Source organism: Staurois parvus, unplaced genomic scaffold (assembly GCF_062004578.1).
Source record: "Staurois parvus isolate SC_StPar_1 unplaced genomic scaffold, SC_StPar_1.0 ptg001702l, whole genome shotgun sequence".
Lineage (NCBI taxonomy): Eukaryota > Metazoa > Chordata > Amphibia > Anura > Ranidae > Staurois > Staurois parvus.
Window position 1 is genome coordinate 470,387 of NW_028319498.1, and position 21,880 is coordinate 492,266.

The following is a 21,880-nucleotide window of genomic DNA, read 5'->3' on the forward strand; positions in this document are numbered from 1 at the left end:
AAATCAGATTTTCACACTTCTAGTGAAGGGGACAATCATGGGGGGGAGGATTGTATTGGCTGCTATGAATGTTAGAAATATGAACAAGAAATGCATGTGTAAACTTTGATAAACAAGGCAGAGAATGTTTGCTGGCAATGGCTTATCAAGGCTTTTACGGGTTAGTTTTCCTGTTTGGCAGTACTTACGGGTGCAGTCAGTTATAGATGTGGGGTTTGATTGTATGTTGCAGGCAGATATTGTATATACAGTGAATGTATACGTCTCTCCCGCTGTCAGACTTCCTATTGTAGCTGATGGACTGGACACCATTGTATTATTTATCAGTGTAGATGATGAGGTTACATTGGTCTGCACCCTGTAGGTGTATGAGCTCTGATACTCGACTGGTTGTGTCCAGTTCAGGGACATAGAATTGGTAGTTTTGGCAACAATCTGCGGTGATGTCACAGATATCGGTTCTGTGGATAGGGGATGAAAGTCATATTTATATTCAATGGTTACATTCAGAGTGTGTTATTGCAGTTACAATGTAATAAATCACGATCAACAGAAAAACACGGCTAAGGAGAAGAGTTCTATATCATTAATAGCAATGGTAAGATAAGTGGATAAGGAGACCTCTTGTCTTTGCCCCTTCCCTTCCCAAACACAAAATCTCATTGTAGGATTGTATTCCACATCATATGCTAACATCACATTGTAACATCAAAGCTAAAGTCTAGGCAGATAAAGTTCTTACATGGTCTTCTCCCCATCCACCTCACAAGCAATCGGCTTGCAAGCGATTGTAACTAGGCATAAAAAATGCATCGTGATCCTACAGATGGGGTGTACAGCCGGCCATAGAAATGAATGGCTGTACACCTCTGTACTCGTGTAAACTCTGATGCTTCTCTGCATTAACATTTACCCATGTATGGCTGTACAACATCATTTCACGAATGCGACATTCCCTCATTTATATGGGTAAGTAAACGCTGATGAGGAGAAGCATCATTGTTTACACGAGCACAGGGGTGTCCAGCCATCCACTTCTTTGGCCAGCTGAAGACCCCCACCTGTGACTCCCCAGTCATGGGAAACCACATGATTTTTACTCTTGACATTTTTTTATGACTAGTCACATTTTACATGGTCTTCTCCCCATCAACCGCACAAGCAATCTACCAAAATAATTTTAGCTAACATATTTCACTCTATTAATTGCAGGTAAGAGGGGCTGGCAGAGTGCATGTCGTAGGTCTATATGCATATGTTTGCACAAGTACTGGCATACAGCTATCGATGACTATGGGCAGCTGTAGACAGTGTTTTGGTTCCTGGCTAGGAAAGTACACCCAACATTTACAATGTATGACCCCAGGTACTTGTGTTTGAGACCTAAAAAGCAACAATGTAACTCACAATGAAAATCATCTGTCTAAAAAATATGACATGCAGGGTTTAATTCCCCTTCTAGAGCAGAAGAAGAGGACTAAGAATCCTTGGAGCTTCACCCCAGTACGCAGGTTGCTATACACCAAGAGATCCTGCCACTGTCCATGAGTTACCAAGAAAATTAACACTTAGAAATGAAAATATGTAAATATATACCTTTCCTACTTCCTACACCATTGAACACCGCTCTGATGCTGTGAAATCATCCTTTAAAATCTACTGAGAAACCAAAGCTTCTGGTAATATCAATCTTCTGGATCCCCCATAGCTCTTTCTGGTTTCTCTAGCCGACTTCTGGTAATGACGTGGAAGTCAGCAGGATAAACCAGTATGAGTTGTGCGTGATCCAGGAAATCAACACCCCTGGAAGTTTTGTTCCCATCTTTCAGGGATGAATTCCCAGCATCGAAGCAGAGTTCATCTGGTCCCTCCTGTTGACCTCCATGGTGCTGCTCTCTCCTGTAATGACTTGGAGGCCAGTAGGAGAAACCAGTGTGAGCTGTGGGGGACTCAGGAGATCAGCTTCAACTTTACTTCTGGCAATGACTTTCCGGCATCCAAGTGGAGTTCGACAATACGGATAGAGATATCTTTGGAAATTTTTGAATAGCTTATGAAAGATTTTTTCAAAATATTGACAGGCCTTTGTTTACTTTTCATACTCATACAGGAAAACTGTCCAATAACACTTTTAAAATATAGTATTTAGGAGGAGCAAAATCTTCCTTGTACAAACAAATCCCCTCAGGCACTTGTGTTAGAGACCTAAAAAGCAACAATGTAACTAGCAATGTGAATTGTCCGTCTTAAAATATGACATGCGATGTCTACTTCCCTTTCTAGAGCAGTGGGAGAGGACAAAGAGTCCTTGGAGCTTTGAACTTCACCCCAGTACACAGGCTGATATGTACGAAAAGATCCTCTCACTGTCCAAGAGTTACCAAGAAAATTAACACTTCTAAATAAAGACTGCAAATATATACCTTTCCCACTGCCTGCACCAGGGGCGGACTGACAACTCATGGGGCCCCCGGGCAATAGGGGATCATGGGGCCCCTGTGTCCCTGCCCAAACTCAAAAAAGCCTATGAAAAAGGTACCAGGGGCATCTCATGGGGCCCCCTACTGACCCCGGGCCCTCGGGCAGTGCCCGAGTTTCCAAATGGTCAGTCCGCCCCTGGCCTGCACCATTGAGCACCGCTCTGACACTGTGAAATTGTTCTTTAAAATCTACCAGGAAACCAACATGTCTCAATCTTCTGGATCCCTTGCAGCTCTTATCGGTTTCTCTAGCTGACTTCTTGTAATGGCGTGAAGGTCAGCAGGATAAACCATTGTGCATGATCAAAACTCCTGGAAGTGTTGTTCCCATCAAACCTTCAGAGATGAAATCCCAGCACTGAAGCAGAGTTCATCTGGTCCCTCCTGCTGACCTCCATGGTACCGCTCTCTCCTGTAATGAGTTGGAGGCCACCAGGATAAACCAATGTGAGTTGTGGGGGACTCAGGAGATCAGCTTCAACTTCACTTCTGGTGATGACTTTTCAGCATCCAAGTGGAGTTTGGCAGCACGGACAGATAAATCTTTGGTAAGTTTTGTATAGTGTCTAAGAGGGGTTTGAGAATCTGGGCGCTCACAAGAGTTTTTTGAAATACTAACAGTCCTTCTTTCATTATCAAACTCATGGACTCAATTGACCAATATTTCTTTATAAACATAGCACTAAGATGAGCAAAAACTTACTTGTGCAGACCGATCCAATTACAGGCGTGCTCTGATACCCCCAGGGTATGACTGTCACCACAGAGATGGTGTAATTGGTCCCCGATATTAAGTTTTGAAGGGTGACATTCATTGTGTTGCTTGTCACAGATCCAGCAATGATTGACGGAGAAGAAGAATTCCAGTAAGTTATATTATATGACTTCACCACTCCGGTCATATTTACTGGATCTCCCCAAGATAAGGTGACATTCTTAGTTCCTATCATAGTAAAGGCTATGCTGCCTGGTGGGGTGGGATCTGTGTGGAAATATAACAATGTTAGCAAAAAAAAAAATGAATGAGATGGAAGAAGATTAATCTGCTTTAAATGAATGCATATAATGGGAGGAATTGCAAAGAGTGGTGCAAGCATAATGTTTGCAGCACTCTTCTAAACATAGAAAATGTAGCAGACGCTGTTCTTAAAAAATAAAATGGATGGGAGCCCCTTTGTTACTACGGAGCAGGGGCGGACTGACCATTCGGCCATCGCCTGAGGGCCCGGGGGCAGCAGGGGGCCATGAGAGGTTCACTTCCTAGAGACAGTGTGGGGAGCGGAGGAGGAGGCATTCTCAGATCCCGACCCAGAAGTAGCTCACCCGTCACTTCATGTGGTGGTCGAGTGAATCGGTTGACAGGTCCGGACACTTTGCTGGTGATGAAGCCGGTGGGCAGTGGGAAGGTGAGAGGCATATCATCCATGGGTGCGGGGTGTTCACCGCACACACCCTGCACCCCCCCCCCCCATGGATGATATGTATCAGGAACAAAGTCAGAGGTGATCGGTGCAGTGGAGGGACAGTGAAAGCACTGATCTCCCTGCATGGATTTTAATGAAGCAGCTGAAAGCTGTGGGAGGGAGAGACTTCCAGCTGCCCAGCTGAAATCCATGCAGGGAGATTGGTGCTGTCACTGTCCCTCCACTGCACCGATCATCCCTAACTGTGCATCGGATTTCCCTCCTGGGCCCCCCTCTGTGCTCCTTATCTCTCCCCCCCTCGCAGGTCTCTGGTGACTCTTCTTCTCTGATAGTGTCCAGCCCCTCCCCCCATCCTTCTCGGCAGAGTAGAGAGGATCCAGATCACCAGGCAGCTCTGTGATGCTTCTGAATGTACCAGTCTCTCTGTCTCCCCATCTCCCTCCCCCCCTCTCTCCCTCTCTCTCTTTCCCTCTCCCTTCCTCCACCCCCTCCCTTTATTCTTTCCTTCCTTCCCACCCTCTCTCCCTTCCTCCCTCTCTACCTTCCTTCCTTTCTCCCTTCCTTCCTTTCACTCCCTCTCCTTCCCCTTCTTTCCTTCCTTTATTTCATTCATCCTTTTTCTTCCTTCCTTCCTCTGTCATTTTTTCTTCCATCCATTTTCTTCCTTACCTTCATTCCTTCCTCTATCCCCTCCCTTAATTTTTTCCTTCCCTCCCTCCTCATCCTTCAATCTCTCTTTCCCCCTTCCCTCCCCTTCCTTCAATCCTTCCTTCCTCCCTCCCTCCTTTCCTTTCCTTCCTCCATCCATTCCCTCCCTCCCTTTTCTTCCTTCCTTCATCCCCTCCCTTCATTCTTTCCTCCCTCCCCTCCTTTTATTTCCTTCCTTCCTTACTCGCTTCCTTTATTCATTCCCTCCCTCCCTTTTCTTCCTTCCTTCCTTCCGCCCTTCCTTTCCTCCCCTTCCTTCATTCCTTCCTCTATCAATTTCCTTCCTTCATCCATCCATTCCCTCCCTCCCTCTTCTTCCTTTCTCCATCCCCTCCCTTCATTATTTCCTTCCATCCCTCCTTCCCTCTCTCCCTTCCTTCCTTTCGCTCTCTCTCCCTCCCCTTCTTTCCTTCCTTCATCCATTTTATTCCTCCTTTTTCTTCCTTCCTTCCTCCCTCATTCCTTCCTCCATCCATTTTCTTCCTACCTTCATTCCTTTTTCTATCCCCTCCCTTCATTTTTTTCTTCCCTTCCTCTTTGTCCTTCAATCATTCCTTCTTTCTTTCCCCCTTCCCTCCCCTTCCTTCAATCCTTCCTTCCTTTCTCCCTTCCTCCCTCCCTCCATCCATTCCCTCCCTCCCCTTTCTTCCTTCCTTCATCCCCTCCCTTCATTCATTCCTCCCTCCCCTCCTTTCATTTCCTTCCTTCCTTCATTCCTCCCTCCCCTCCTTTCATTTCCTACCTTCCTTCCTCGCTTCCTTCATTCCTTCCTTTATCCTTCCCTTCCTTCCTACCTTCATCTATTCCCTCCTTCCCTTTTCTTCTTTCCTTCCCTCTCCTTTCTTCATTCCTTCCTCCATCAATTTCCTTCCTTCCTCCATCCATTCCCTCCTTCCCTTTTTTTCCTTCCTCCATCACCTCCCTTCATTCTTTCCTTCCTTCCCTTCCTCCCTCCCTCCCTCCCTTCATTTCGCTCTCCCTCTCTCCCCTTATTTCCTTCCTTCATCCATTTCATCCCTCCTCTTTCTTCCTTCCATCCTCCCTCCCCTCCTTCCTCCCCTCCCTCCCTTCCTTCCTCCATTCCCTCCCTCCCTTTTCTTTCTTACCTTCATTCCTTCCTCTATTCCCGCCATTCATTTTTTCATTCCCTCCCTCCCTATCCTTCATTCATTCATTCCTTCCTTCCCTCCTCTCTTCCCTTCCTTCCTTCCTCCTCTCCCTTCATTTCTTTCCTTCCTCCCCTCCTTTCATTTCCTTCCTTCCTCGCTCCCCTTCTTCCTTCCCTACCTTTTCTTCATTCCTTCCTCCATCCATTTCCTTCCTTTCTTCCTTCATCCATTCCCTCCCTTTATCCTTTTCTCCCTCTCTCCTTTCCTTCTCTTCCCTTTCTTCCTCTATCCATTTCCTTTTTTTCCTTCCTTCCCTCCCTCCCCTTCTTTCTTTCCTTCCTCCATCCATTTCCTCCCTCCCTTTTCTTCCCTCCTCCATAACCTCCCTTCATTTCCTTCCTTCCTCTCGCTTTCCCTCTCCTTTCCTCTCCCTCCCTACCATTCCTTCTTTCCTTCCTTCCTCCATCTATTCCCTCCCGTTTCTTGCTTCCTTCCTGCTTTCCTTCCTCCCTCCATCTATTCCCTCCCTTTTCTTCCTTCCTTCCTCTCTTCCATCCTTCCTCCATCTATTCCCTCCCTTTTCTTCCTTCCTCCCTTCCTCCTTCCCTTCCTTCCTCCCCTTCCTTCTTTCCTTTCTTCTTCCCCTCCCCTTGCTTCCTTCCCTCCTCTTTATTCCTCCATTCATTCCCTCCCTCCCTCCCTAACTTCCTCTCTTCCCTGCTTTTCCTTCATTCCTTTCTCCATCCATTTCCTCCCTCCCTTTTATTCTTTCCCTTCCTTCCTCCATCCCCTTCTTTCATTCTTTCCTCCCACCCCTCCTTCCTTCCCTCTTCTTTCTTTATCCATTTCCTCTGGCCCTTTTTATTCCATCCTTCCTTCCTTTTTTCCTTCATTCCTTCCTCCATCCATTTTCTTTCTTTCCTTCATTCCTTCCTTACTCCATCCATTTCCTCCCTCCCTTTTCTTCTTTCCCTTCCTTCCTCCATCCCCTCCCTTCATTCTTTCCTCCCAACCCTCCTTCCGTTTCCTCCCCTTCCTTCCTCCATCCATCCATTCCCTCCCTCTCTTTTCTTTCTGCCTTCCTTTCCTCCATCCATTCCTTTCCTTGTGATATAAGGGGTACAGGTTCTATTTATTCATCCCAACATATACTAGGGCTCCCTGTTCACTCCCTACTGACACTGTCCACTGCCCCCACAATATCACTATGAAAAAAATAATACAGAAATGTAAAAAATAATAAAAACATTAGATAATAAAAATTTAAAAATTCTGACACCCACACCATTGCTCTACTGATACCATCCTCTGACCACCCAAAAGCATTTTGAAAAAAATTATAAACATTAATTTGTAAAACAAATCATAAAATTGTAAAAAAAAAATTAAATAAAACTAATGAAAATGAAGAACTACTGACACCACCTACTGACACCATCCTACACATACTACCCACCACCATACACTCCACACTGTACATTCCCTATGTAACATTACCTCATTCTGCACTATATAAGTCATCTCAGACACTATTTAACTACAACCCTTTTAAGCCATGCCCAATTTTTAGCGCAATTTAAAACACACCCCTCCTCTCTCATCCCTTCCTCTCTCTCTCACTCCTCCTACTCCTCTCTCTCTCACCCCTTCTCTTTTTCACCCTCTCACTCCCCTCTCTCTTTCACTTCCCCTACATGGCAGCCATCTTTAAACCTGGAAGTGCCCAGTAGCTTCTACAGAAGTCGGGAACATTCATGCAGACTTTGCTGCAGTAAATATTTAAATGTCCCTTCTATGCTGCTGAGCTGCAATATGTAGATAGGGTGTTGTGTGGGTGTAGCTTGATTGTAGGCAGGGGCACAGGGGGCCCCATTATCTTTTGCTGCCTGGGGGCCCCATGAGTTGTCAGTCCGCCCCTGGTATAAACCCAAACAGAAAAGAGAAGAGTCTACAGGGAAGAGAAAAAAGAAAAAGAAGAAGTAAATTGTTAAAGATAGTGAGGGAGAAGAAGGAGGGTCGGGGGACAGATGCAGCAGAAAGCGGAGTCATGGAGGCCCCACACCAGCATCCTACCAGAGTGACCCCGCCGCCCGCACCCGGTACGGGCCACGGGGCCAAACCGGCGAATACACCAGAACAAGAATGCATCAGGGGAGCAAGGCTCAACTGCTCTTGGACACGGCAGGAGAACACATATCTCGGAGAGTCGAAGAGGAGGAGAAATGAAGCCAGACCGACCACAGTAGCTTATGTTTATCATAGGTATCATTGGCAAATGCCAGCATTTCCTCCATATGCAAGGTATCATTAACCTCTTTACGCCAGTGCCTCCCGGCCCTTTAAAAGTTTCAGAAGCCGAGAGGCAGGGTGGGGTTTAGGGCCATGTGACCGCTGTGACTGTGGGTTTAACAGTCAGATGAAAAAAAACTACAAATGTTTTAGCAGCTACCAAGGAAGCGTATAGTTTCCTAACAAGTCATACAACATCGTTGCGTACCAATTTAAAGCAGAAGAAAGTATGTGATATATATATATATATATACACATACACACACACACACACACACTATATTGCTAAAAGTATTGGGGCGCCTGCCCTTCCACGCACATGAACTTTATCCCAGTCTTAGTCCGTGGGGTCCAATATTGAGTTGGCCCCGCCCTTTGCAGCTATAACAGCTTCAACTCTTCTGGGAAGGCCGTCCACAAGGTTTAGGAGGGTGTCTATGGGAAGGTTGGACCATTCTTCCAGAAGCACATTTGTGAGCTTAGGCAATGATGTCGGACGAGAAGGCCTGGCTCGCAGTTCATCCCAAAGGTGTTCTATGGGGTTGAGGTCAGGACTCTGTGCAGGCCAGTTCCTTCACCCCAAACTCGTTCCTCCATGTCTTTATGGACCTTGCTTTGTGCACTGGTGTGCAGTCATGTTGGAACAGGAATGGGCCATCCCCAAACTCTTCCCACAAAGTTGGGAGCATGAAATTGTCCAAAATGGTATGCTGACGCCTTAAGAGTTCCCTTCACTGGCACAAGTGCAAAGGTAAGTACTGTTTTCCTGGCAACTGCCAAACCCAGACACATTCATAGAATTGCCAGACAGAGAAGCATGATTCATCACTCCAGAGAACACGTCTCCGCTGCTCTAGAGTCCAGTGGTGGCGTGCTTTACACCACTGCATCCTACACTTTGCATTGCACTTGGTGATGTAAGGCTTGGATGCAGCTGCTCAGCCATGGAAACCCATTCCATGAAGCTCTCTACACACTGTTGTTGTGCTAATCTGAAGACCACATGAAGTTTGGAGATCCTTAGCCATAGACTCTGCAGACAGTTGGTGACTTCTGCGCACTGTGCGCTTCAGCATGCGCTGACCCCGCTCTTTCATTTAATTTGCCTACCACTTGTTGGCTGAGTTGCTGTTGTTCCCAGTTGCTTCCACTTTGTTATAATCCCACTAACAGTTGAGCGTGGAATATTTAGTAGCCAGGAAATGTCACGGATGGACTTATTGTACAGGTGACAACCTATCACGGGACCACGCTTGGAGTCACTGAGCTCCTGAGAGCGATCCATTCTTTCACCAATGATTGTAGAAGCAGTCTGCATGCCTAGGTGCTTGATTGTATACACCTGTGGCCATGGAGGGGATTGGAACACCTGAATCCAATGACTTGGAGGGGTGTCTCAATATTTTTGGCAATATAGTGTGTGTATATATATATATATATATATATATATATATATATATATATATATACATACATATATATATACACACACACACACACAGTATATGCTGTATATTTATAAAAAAAAATTTACATCACGCAGACCTCTTTTCTATATTTAACTAAAAAACATAGACTTGACAAGACTATGCATTCCTTATAACAGGAAAAAGAGTACAGCTAAGAAATGATCAGTTGACGGCTATATAGAAAGGTTTGCTATGGTCTGCTATACACTCCATTTTCCAGAACTTACTGGTTGTAAAGTTGTAGCAGCAGTTGTAGGAGTCATTTGCGTAGTGCATGATGTACTGAGTACCGGGCAGGAAGGTCATCAGTGAGGTGTTATTGGAGCTGCCATCAGAAGCCGTCACCGCTGTCTTATTGATGTTCGTTATATTTTGCAGGACACATCCATCCACCTGTCCTGAGACTGTTATCCCATTGGTGGAGGCTTGGACCGAGACTGATGGACACACATCTACAGTAAAGCAAGAAAAACAGAAATGAGATATCTAAAAAGAATCCAGCACCAAAGTCAATGTGTATAAATCACCATGGGGATAAGCCCCACTAGAATTCCAGGTATAATACACAGCTACTACAAATAAAACCACTGGGAGAGTGGAGAAAACAGACATAGACGATAATTATCCATAAGTGCTTAGGACTCCCAGGACCACCAACTATCACTGTAAAAGTCTATGTCTCAGACCAATTTTAATACACAGCAAATGCCATCATCTTAACCAACGAATGTAAGGTTTTTTTTAACTCCAACAAAGCCATAAAGGTCTTAAAAGGCTTAAAATGGAGATAAAAGATGTTTAGAAGTCCCACAACCTTTGAGATCAATGCCTCCACTTAAATGACCCATGGTATGCTGGTGATGCTGTGAAATAGCTCTCACCCAGGCTTGTTGTGTGCTGCAGTGGCTATGTCCAATGAAACGTGCCGATCTATTCAGGCTGGGGCCACGCATACTGGAAGTGACGCGCCGGATGTAGTCTGTCACCGACTTCAAGGAGGCCAAGAGAGGCTGGCAGGATCCAAACCAAGAAACCTATGCCAGCCATTCCACGGCATCACCACCACACAATGGGTCATGTAAGTGGAGGCACTGATCTTGCACAGTTGCAAGACTTCTGAACATCTTTTATCCCTCTTTTAAGCCTTTTAAGACCTTTATGGGTTTGTTGGAGTTCAATAAAATCCTTACATTTGTTGTTTCAGCTGATGGTGTTTGCTGCTTTTGAAAATTGGTCAGAGACACAGACTTTTACAGTGAAAATTGACAGTCCTGGAAGTCCTGAGTGCTTGTGAATATTTATTGTCTTTAATCAAAAAGTAAAGTGTCTATTAATACTCCAGTATACTTTACAATGATTGGTTTTATAAACCATCTACAAATTGGTTGTTTTTTACTTATTAGACATGTCACCCCTGGGTATAATCAGTATTTAAGATGGGCATAGAGGGAATTATTGTTATCCGATCCAAAGGTCATTTTAAAGCCCACCCTTTTCTGTTTTTAAAAAAAAATTGAAATACATTGCCCAGCAAGTTTAAAAGTGTTTTTAAAAATTGCAACATTCACTGCAAACCTTACATTATCCCCCTACATTATTCCCTTCAGGAACTCCATTGTTCAATCCACTTCCTGTGAGCCCAGACGATCATGGAGACACCCCCTAGGGGAGCATCATCATGCCAGCCCGGACTTACAGTACTGCTGCACAGAATGGTGATTAAACAACACTATATGGACATTGTTCTGTACAGCAGTAAAGTCCAACTATCACCAACACTGGAGAGAGAGGAAGGACTGTGATGTGACACACAGCAGACAAACAACTTTAAGGTGTTCATATGGTGTATACAGGGGCGGACTGACCATTTGAAAACTCGGGCACTGCCCAAGGGCCTGGGGTCAGTAGGGGGCCCCATGAGATGCCCCTGGTACCTTTTTCATAGGCTTTTTTGAGTTTGGGCAAGGACACAGGGGCCCATGATCCCCTATTGCCCGGGAGCCCCATGAGTTGTCAGTCCGCCCCTGGGTGTATATTTCAATTATAGAGTGATGAGTTAAAGGCTACGTTCACCTTTTCAGGTAGAATTTCACATTTCATAATAAATAGAAACCTTTTCTAATGTCTTTTCTGCCCAAGCTATCCCAATGTGCTTATCTCTCGCTCACCTCGTCCATGGCAGCTTTGAATTTTCACCTCTCTGTTTGAACATTTAAAAAAATGTTTTTTGCTTACATAATTTCCCTAGATCATATCCCATCATGCACTGCCTTATGAATCACAGACTATACATGTATTACCACTCTGGACCACGCCTCCCTCATTGGTACACCACCTTTTGTTTGGCGGCCGGAATAATAACAAATAATAATAATCCTTACCGTTACAAGTTGCTTCAACCTGAATGGAAAGTAAAAAAAGCACAATTAGCATAGTTCTTTATTCATAGCAATTTATAAATATATATTGAAGTTCAACCTCATAGTTACATGCCAGTCAGGATTAGCCAGGATGCAAACAGTATATGTACCAGCCAGGATGCAGAATTCATGCATATCTAATCTAGCAGGGCAACAGTTTTGTTTAAATGAGCCTATCAGGACAGAGATTACATTTTCCAGTTGGTTATGAGGAAGAAGTTCTGCCTTGAAACGCGTCAGTAATTTGGAGGCCTACAGTCCCCCAACAGTCACCATCTGTGGAGATTGGATCATGCTGTCTTTTTTGTGATGTGCCTTTGATTTTATTCTTTTGTGAGTATACTACTTTTTATTCAATAAATCTCATTTTTAGAAGGCAATGCACTAGGCCCATGCGCCGTTTGTTTGTTTCTTTGCACACAGCTTCTTTGGATTTCCCTGGTCTGTTGAGGGCAGCAAGGCTTGCATTCCCAAAAAGTACACCATGTGGGGTTACTGACATTGTGGAGCTCATTGTCCAGCACAGGAGTTTCAGCATTCATTTGCGTCTGCTTTTTTACTGTGCTTGAGTATCTTCTCATGAGATTTGGAGTACAGTTCCGTTTCGGTAGAACGTTTGTAAATCGGATTCATTCGGAAATCCGACAAAGTGATTCTTATACACCTTTGACACAGATATACAATGTAAAGCATAAAAAACCCAAACACATGCAAAAATACTGTAAATAAACTATTTTACTTTTACAGTTTCCTTAAAATGGTGGTACAGTACAGTACCACAACTGGCATATAGTGGAAGACAGTTACTAACTGGAGGAGGGTGGGTAGGTGGGAAGATGGTGGAGCTAAAGGATCATCAGCAATAGGAGACAGAGGGCAAGATGGAATTTGGCCCACACCTGTTGTTGATGAAGTTGAAGGATCATCAGCAATAGGAGATGGAGGGCAAGATGGAATTTGGCCTACACCAAATGTTGACGGAGCTGAAGGATCATCAGCAATAGGAGATGGAGGGCAAGATGGAATTTGGCCCACATCTGATGTTGACGGAGCTGAAAGATCATCATCAATAGGAGATGGAGGGCAAGATGGAATTTGGCTCACACCTGATGTTGTTGATGTTGTTGGAGCTTAAGGGTCAGCAGCAATAGGATATGGAGGGCAAGATGGAATTTGGCCCACATCTGATGTTGACGGAGCTGAAGGATCATCAACAATAGGAGATGGAGGGCAAGATAAAATTTGGCCCATGCCTGATGTTGATGGAGCTGAAGGATCATCAACCATAGGAGATGTAGTGCAAGATGGAATTTCACTCACACCTGATGTTGATGACACAGGTTTTTTGATGGATTTAATTCTGGTACCCTTTGGAAACAATTATCCAGTGATGTCTCAGTAGTAGCTCTTTTTTTCTTCTCAGAGATGACTCTGTAGCACAGGATGGCTTTCTGAACAGCTGCTGCAACTTTTGTGTATCATTCTACGTTGGGGTACTGTGCCTCAAATACTAACAGTGCCTCTTCAAGTAAAGAAAATTCCCTTGCCATTTCCTGTGTTGTGAATCTCTGCTTCTTCAGTTACATCTTCCTCTTGGCTCTCTTCTTCTTTTTCTGGGCCTCTAATTCTATCAGGTCCTCATTAGTAAGCTCCTCATGTTGCACAGCAAGGTGTTCAATGAAGTCGTCTTCTTGCAGATCTAGGTCAAGCTTCGTGCTAAGGGTCACTAAGTTGTTGAAGATCTCTTTGGACTCCTTACCCTTCTTCTCAAGTCCATGAAATTCATGAACAAACTGCGGGCATAGGTTCTTCCAAACCCCATTCATGGCGACAGCTAAAATCTCACGCCAAGCAAAGCTGATGTTTTTTATGGCCTTGTAGATGTTACAGTCCTTCCAAAATTGTCGCAAGATTGTTCCTGTTTCATCAATAGCCTTCATTGCCTGACAAAAAGTGTGATGTAAATAGTATTTCTTGAAACTCGCAATAACTCCTTGGTCCATAGGTTGGATGAGCGCCATAGTATTCGGTGGCAGATGCATTACTTTGATGCTGGGATGAAAGTCATCCATAAATTGAGGGTGACCTGGTGCATTGTCAAGCATCAAAAGAATGTTGAAGGGGATATCTTTCTCCAAACAATATTTCTTTATCTCTGGGATAAAGTGGTGGAAAAACCAATCCTGGAAAATGGCCTGTGTAACCCAAGCTTTGGAGTTACTCTTCCACACAACAGGTAGAGAGCCCTTGGCTATGTTTTTGAGGGCTCTTGGGTTCTCTGAATGGTAAAATAAGAGAAGCTTTAGTTTCATATCACTGGAAGCATTGCCACCAAAAAACAGAGTAAGCCTGTCCTTTGCTGCTTTGGAGCCTGGCATCACCTTTTTCTCTTTACTGATGGAATTTCGTTCTGGCATCCTCGTCCAGTACAGTCCTGTCTCATCAATGTTAAAAACCTATGGGGGTAAATAAGCACTTTCATCAATAATTTCTGTTGCTGGAAATTCTTGGGTAGCTATGGTATCTGCACTCACAGCCTCACCACTTACGTTTACATTGTGAAGGTTGGTTCTAGCCTTGAATCTGTTAAACCATCCATGACTGGCAGTAAATGATGCACACTGATCACCCAGTTTTTTCTTCAGTTCTTCAAACAGGCTTTTAGCTTTTTCTTGAATAAACATTAAGTTGAGTGGGACTCAGCGCTGATGTTGATCTACACAATGAGAAGTTTCTCCATCTTATTTATCACTTTACCACGCTTTTTGGATATTTATTATTGACTTCATAGACACAGAAGACTTCACATGTTCAATAATCTTGGCCTTGTTCTTCAGAATTGTGCCAATGGTTGAATGATTCATGTTATAAGTACGAGAGATGTCTACCATCTTTGCTCCTCGGTCCAATTTCTCAATTATTTTCACTTTTGTTTCCATGGTTATTTCTTTGCGCTTCCTAGCAGTCCCCATTGCTTTCCTCTTGCTTCTGGACATCCTGGACTTTGTACAGTACACTATCGCACTGTACTGTACGCACACAGCAGCACAACTGTGACAATGTCCGGCAGACACGTGAGCTACTTCCGGCACTTTGTTTGCATCTACGAATGTTCATAATGTGAGGTCTGTTCCTATCTGTGAAAGTTCGCAACTCGCATGTTCATAAGTCGGGGACTTACTGTACTCAGCATTCCCTGGGATCTTATTGGCAGGATGTCAATGTCACTCTCTACACTACAAAAACTTGGTGAAAAGTATTATAGTATAATTTTTATAACCTCTGTGCTTAAGTAAAAATTCAATTAGCTTGGCGGACAAAGGGACCATGACCCATACAGTACTTGGGCTTACTGCCCCCTCCTTTCCCCCTCCTGGTCAAAGATATTTCGTAGATATGACATCACCGATTCTTCTCTTCAACCTAATGTATATCACACTACTTTCGATCATCCCGGAATCTTTCATGACTATTAAAAAAAAAATTTTTAATGCAATATCATGCTCCCGAGGACGCACAGTCAAGCGAAACAGCTGTAGATTGGATTGATATGCTAGAGGTCTTGCCACCGCTCTTTTACTAGACTGGAGGCTTGTGATGTAAGTGATATCAGCAGTGCATATTTTAATGTTTTTAACGGTTTTATTTTTACATGAGATCTGTGTCACCAATAAATACTGCACTATAAGTATTTTCTTTGTTGCTGGTGGTTCGATCTGGATGAATGGGCCATAATTATATGGATCTATGAGGATCACTATTGGAGAGAGATATAACCAGGCAAATCACACTGGATTTGGACTGAATGGAGTGCCAAGTTCTTAGAGGGAGCAATAACACAGTATTGAGCGCATTTGGTTGTTCTGTTTTTATAGACAGCAACATGTTTTGGTGCATTTCTACTTAAGGCGGAGTTGTCCTGAGGATCACTTAATCATTGGACTTTTTATCATTATATTTGCATATGGACACTATCATTTGCACGGGTGTAATTTATTACTTCTATTTGTATTACTGATTGAGGTTTTTTCATTATGGTTTAGATGTTTAATTAGTTTTGATTTTGCTGGACCGCTGTTGTGATGGTGGAAAGCTGATGTGGTTCTGTGGAACTTCACATGAATGCCTTGTAACTTCTCTTTGTTAACCACTTGAGCTCCTGAGGATTTACCCCCCTTAATGACCACGCCTCTTTTTGCTACTCGGTGCTGCACTAATTCAACTGATAATTGCGCGGTCATGCAATGCTGCACCCAAACAAAATTTACGTCCTTTTTTCACACAAATAGAGCTTTCTTTCGGTGTACTTTGATCACCTGTGCGCTTTTTATTTTTCACGCTATAAACAAAAAAAAGGCCAAAAATTTTGAAGAAAAACAATATTTTTTATTTTCAGCTATAAAAAATATATAGTAAGCTCAAAGTTGGTTATAAATTTAGGCCAAAATGTATTCTGCTCCATGTTTTTGGTAAAAAAAAACCCCAATAAGTGTATATTGATTGCTTTGTGTGGAAGTTATAGCGTCTACAAACTATGGTATAGATACTGCAATTTACGCCATTTTTCTGCTATACAGCGCTGCTCTAGTTTAATGGACAACTGCGCGGTCATGCAATATGGTACATAAATGAAATTTACATCCTTTTTTCCCAACAAATTGAGCTTTCTTTTGGTGGTATTTGATCGCCTGTGTGGTTTTTATTTTTTGCGCTATAAAAAAAAAGGCTGACAATTTTGAGGAAAAAAAACAATATTTTGGACTTTTTGCTATAAAACATGTCCAGTAAAAAAAAAATGCAAAAATCAAATTTAGTCATAAATTTCTGCCAAAATGCATTCTGCGACATGTCTTTGCTAATAAAAAACCCAATACGTGGGAATTAATTGGTTTACGTGAAAGTTATAGTGTTTACAAATGGCGGGAAAGATACTGGGATTTTTAGGGTTTTTTTTATACTAGTAATGGCGGCGATCAGCGAATTATGGCGGCGATCAGGGACTTATGGCAGCGACCAGCGACTTATGGCGGGACTGCGGCAGACATTCTGACATTGGGGGGTACTGACTTGGGATCACTAACATCCCCAAAAACACTAATACAGTGATCAGTGCAAAAAAAAAAATGACACTGTACTAATGGCACTGGGGAGGAAGGGGTTAACTTTATTTAGCAGGGAAGGGTTATAGGAGTGAGGGGAGTGTTTTACTAGGGGGCGGGGTGTGTACTGGGCGGGACAAGGCTGATCGAGAAAGAGAAACTGTTCTCTCTCGATCAGCTCATCCTTGAGCTGAGAAGGAAGTGACAGACAGCACAGCTACTGCAGCTGTGCTCTCTGTCACTGTTTGCCGCCGATCGCCGGGACATAGCCGCTAAGGAGCGGCTGTGACCCGGCGACTGACAACTGGGCGGTGATCCGCGGGACAAATAGGGCGGCGGCGGCGCGCCTCACGCGCGCCCCCTATTTGTTTACAAAACACACGTCTTAAAACGTGGTTTTGCGGGGGGGCGCTCGTGAGCAGCAGCCAGGATGGCTGCCTATTAACTTACTGTCTCGGCCACCGGACAAATCGGCCGATTTCTGACCCTCAGGGGGGGTCCCTCCGCTTCCTCCCTGTCCCCCTGTCCTTCTAGCACCCTGATGGGGAAAAAAACCCCGGCTGCCCGCACCTCCAGCGTCCGACGGACCGTTCGGGAGGTTGCGGCCTACCCGCCGGAGATCGCGGGTGAAGCCGCGGCCTCGATTTTGGGCCGGCCGCCGGAGGCTTCCAGGACCCCGGCCGCGGATTTCGCCCGGGACAACAGCTGAAGCCCTGGCTGCAAGTTTGGGTCCCCTGCCATCACTACCTGCAGGTGATATGGATCCTGGCATTGGGGAGGACCTGGATCCCGAGCCATCCCGGCAGTCGCACATTCCATCCCTGCGGGATGCCGAGCTCCTGCGCCGCTTTAAAAGTATGTTGCAATCAGAATTGTCCTCCGCTACCTCCAAGCTGGCCGACCGTCTTTCGCGGGAAATTCGGGATTTGGGCAATCGGACGAATGATCTCGAAGATAAAATGGACGCTGCGACCACGGTCATTGAAAATCACGAACAGGACCTGTGCGACCTTAAGAAGGAATTGGCGGACGCACTACTGCGGCTTGAGGATTTCGAAAACCGTTCCCGCCGTGGCATTTTGAAGTTAAGGGGTATTCCGGAAACGGTCACGGATCTTACCTCCACTGCTACTGCTCTGTTTCAGGAGCTGACACCCGCTATTCCCATTGACCGGCTCGAATTTGACCGCATACATCGTTCTTTGGGCCCCAGACGACCGGATGGGCCCCCGAGGGACATTATCATCAAGTTTACTTATTACCATACTAAGGAAACTATCCTCTTGGCGGCCAGAAATAACCCTGATCTTAGCTTCCAGGGGCACCGCTACCAGCTTTTCGCAGACCTCTCTCAGCCCACTCTCCAGAAGCGACGCCAGTTGAAGCCCTTCACTTCGGTCCTGGTGAAACACAGAATTAAATATGCCTGGGGCTTTCCGTTCCGCCTCACCTTCACCTACCAGGGCCGCAGTCATTCTGTGGCTACGCCGGAGGAGGCCCATTCTCTCTTGGAATCTCTACATCTTCTCTCGCCGGAAGCTGCTGATCGGAGCCCGGCTCATTCATCTGGATCCTCGGCAAGGCCGCCCGCCCTGGGCCGCATCTGGGAGCGGTCGTCCACCAGGAGGGGGGCTCTCCCTCAGACCCCTTCGCGATCAAGTCCTTCCTGTTCTTCTCCAGGCTGAAGATGCGCCTTGGAACTCCCACATATTGTCTCACCGAGGGACTACCCTGACGAGATCGTGAGTTTGGCCCTTAGGGTCTCCCCGGTTTGTCAACATTCTAGGTTGAGACTGCTCCGGCTTGCCCCTTTGGGTTTCATCCCGGGTTGGGGGGGGGTCTCTTCCTGGACTTAGGAATTGGGACTTTTTGCTGCCGCAGCCTGTTTTGGGTCCATGTGATGGTGCTTGGGTCTACGTTTGTGGCCTTGGGTGCTGGTTCCCTTGGGCTCCGGGGTGGGAGGTTGACCCGGTGGGCCTGGTTGGGTGGAGGGGGGTTGGCCCCTGTGGTTCTCCGGGTTTCTCTGGGGAGGTTGTTGCGGAGGTTCCTGTTCCTGGGACTTTTAGTTTATTAAGATTTACTATATTCTATTATGTACATTGCCTTTTTGCCCCCTGAGGGCTTCTGTTTTGATGTTTCCATTTGCAGCCATTTGTCCGGTGGTAGAGTTACCCCTAACTGTATCCTTTATGTGTAGGATGCACGTCACCATTGGTGTGACACGATTGCACTGTTGTGTATATTTTTTGTGTCTTTTTCCTTTTTTCTTTCTTTGTTCTTCTCTTTTTCTCTGTTTTTTTTTGTTTTTGTTTTCTGCAGGGTTCCGGGACGCCATGGTCCGATCGCCATTGGGAGTGGAAATTGCTGGCTGCTTTGGGCTTTTTTCTGCTGAGCGTGTTGCGTTGATACCGCCATGGCCTCACCCCTTTTGAAAATATATTCACATAATGTTCAAGGCTTCAATTCACCTCAGAAGCGGGCTAAAGTTTTTCATCATCTCAAGTCGCAACAAATTGATGTGGTATGTCTACAGGAGACCAGGTTTTCTCAGTCCTCCGCTCCGCGTTATCTTTCACCTCACTATCCCATCTTTTACACGGCCTCGGCTCCTGAGAAGCGTCGGGGTGTTCTGATAGCTTTTAAACGCAATCTCCCCTTTGTCTGTGCTCGGAATATAGCGGACCCCACGGGCAGGTATTTGCTTCTGCAAGGCACCCTGTGGGACCAGGAGGTTACCTTTGTCTCTTACTACGCGCCTAACCGTTTCCAGCATAAATTCTTTTCGCATCTTTGCACCATTATTTCTCGACACTCTAAGGGTCTTCTTCTTGTTATGGGGGATTCGAATGTTACCTTGGATTCCACACTGGATAGGCGCTACGCACAAGGAGCGACCCCCTCTCATGACTTGGTGCTGGAGGCACGTATGCGCTCTCTTTTGCGGACAGCGGGGTTAGCGGACGTCTGGAGGGAACTTCATCCAACTGAACGCGACTTTACATTCTATTCTAACCCTCATGACAGTTTTTGTAGAATTGATCATATATTCATGCAGGTCCAGCAACTCCCCTCGGTCCGGCGGATAACTATTCCCTCCTCACCCTGGTCAGACCATGATCCTTTGGTACTTCTCCTTGCCCTTTCTGGGTCAGAACGACGCCCTTTTCATTGGCGCATCAATGACTCTTTACTGACCACTCAGGCTACCTGCCAAGAAATAGAATTCTTCTTACGGACATATTTTACGGAAAACTCGGGATCGGTCTCTTCAGCAGTGCCCCTATGGGAAGCGCATAAGGCCACGGTGCGGGGTCATGTTATACAGCTGGCTGCGGTCCGGGAGCGGGAACGTCGACTCTCGGAGCTTCATTCTCTCCTGGCCTCTGCGGATGCGCGTTGGAGGTCATCTCCATCCGTGGCCCATAAATGCGCTCGGGACGCTCTGGCGACAGAATTGGACCTCCTTGCCTCTTCGGAGGCGGAACGGGCCTTGCGTTGGACCAAACATAAATTCTATTCGTGTGCTAATAAGCCCGGTCCCATGCTAGCCAGGAAACTAAATTCTGTGGGGAAACCCCATAAACCGATTCGGCTTCGACTTTCCACGGGTGGCTGTACTTCTAATCCCAAGCAGATTGTTTCCCGATTCTCGGACTTCCTTTCGCGCCTTTATGCTGCCCCGGATCCCTTCCCTGTGGCCCAGGCAGAGGCATTCTTTCAGGACCTCCATCTTCCTGGATTAACCGAGGCAGCACAGGCGGCCCTCAACGCAGGTGTCACCGTACCGGAAGTGCTACAAGCAATCAAATCTTTACGGTCCACTGCGGCCCCAGGTCCAGACGGCTTCTCCGGTCTCTATTATAAAAAATTCTCAGCCCTTTTGGCACCCTTTTTAGCTGCCTACTTTAATGAGTTACGACAGGGCTCCTTGCCCTCTCCGGACGCACTTAGGGCACATATCTCTATGATTCCTAAGACAACCGATGATGTCCAGGAACCGCAAGCCTTCCGGCCCATCTCTCTTCTTAATGAGGACTTGAAAATATTGGGCAAGATCCTTAGTTTTCGCATCAATAAATATTTGTGTAGCCTGGTCCACAGGGACCAAGTAGGGTTCGTCCCCGGGAGGCAGGCGGGTGATAACGTCCGTAAGGTGGTCCATCTTATACATTTTCTGCAACAACGGAAAATCCCAGGATTCTTACTGTCCTTGGACATATATAAAGCTTTTGATTCTCTATCCTGGGAATATCTGCGGTTTGTCCTGTCTCGCTGGGGTTTCGGGGATTCTATTCTCTCATGGATTCAAGCCTTGTATTCCTTTCCTTCGGCTTCCGTTAAATACGCTGGATATTTCTCGGATCCCTTTCCTGTTGGGCGAGGGACAAGGCAGGGCTGCCCACTGTCCCTGGCACTCTTTGTCCTGGCGCTTGAGCCACTGGCTTTAGCGCTCCGGACCGACTGCAATGTATCGGGGGTTCCATACGCGGGACAGGAGTTTAAGCTGAGCCTCTTTGCGGACGATGCCCTCTTGACCCTTACTAATCCTCTGACGACGCTTCCTAATTTGCAGGCATTTCTTGAGCGCTTTTCCTTGATCTCGGGTCTACGTATTAATTTGGATAAAACCGTTGCTCTCAATATTACTTTGGCTTCAGATTTGGTTTCACGCCTACAATCCCATTTCCCTTACCGGTGGGCTTCCTCTTCTCTTGAATACTTGGGCATTCGCTTGACCCCCACCTATGACTCCCTTTTTGCTGCAAATTATTATCCTCTGCTTAGCTCCTTATCTTCTCTTATGCATTCCTGGCAATTTCCGCACCTGTCTTGGATAGGACGGGTTCACTCAGTGAAAATGACCATCTTGCCGAAATTGTTA

At 45.6% G+C, this 21,880-nt stretch overlaps 1 protein-coding gene across 1 annotated transcript in view; it reads right to left on the minus strand.

The window, feature by feature from the left end:
- LOC149434700 (uncharacterized) overlaps positions 1 to 21,880 on the minus strand; it is a 169,348-nt gene that overhangs the window by 90,931 nt on the left and 56,537 nt on the right. The window contains exons 17-21 of the mRNA XM_089663504.1: positions 14,449 to 14,570; positions 13,484 to 14,355; positions 12,460 to 12,563; positions 9,707 to 9,931; positions 3,184 to 3,462 (exon numbers count right to left, since the gene is read on the minus strand). Of these exons, the coding sequence (XP_089519630.1) occupies positions 3,184 to 3,462; positions 9,707 to 9,931; positions 12,460 to 12,563; positions 13,484 to 14,355; positions 14,449 to 14,570 (1,602 nt within the window). The remainder of the gene's footprint in view (positions 1 to 3,183; positions 3,463 to 9,706; positions 9,932 to 12,459; positions 12,564 to 13,483; positions 14,356 to 14,448; positions 14,571 to 21,880) is intronic.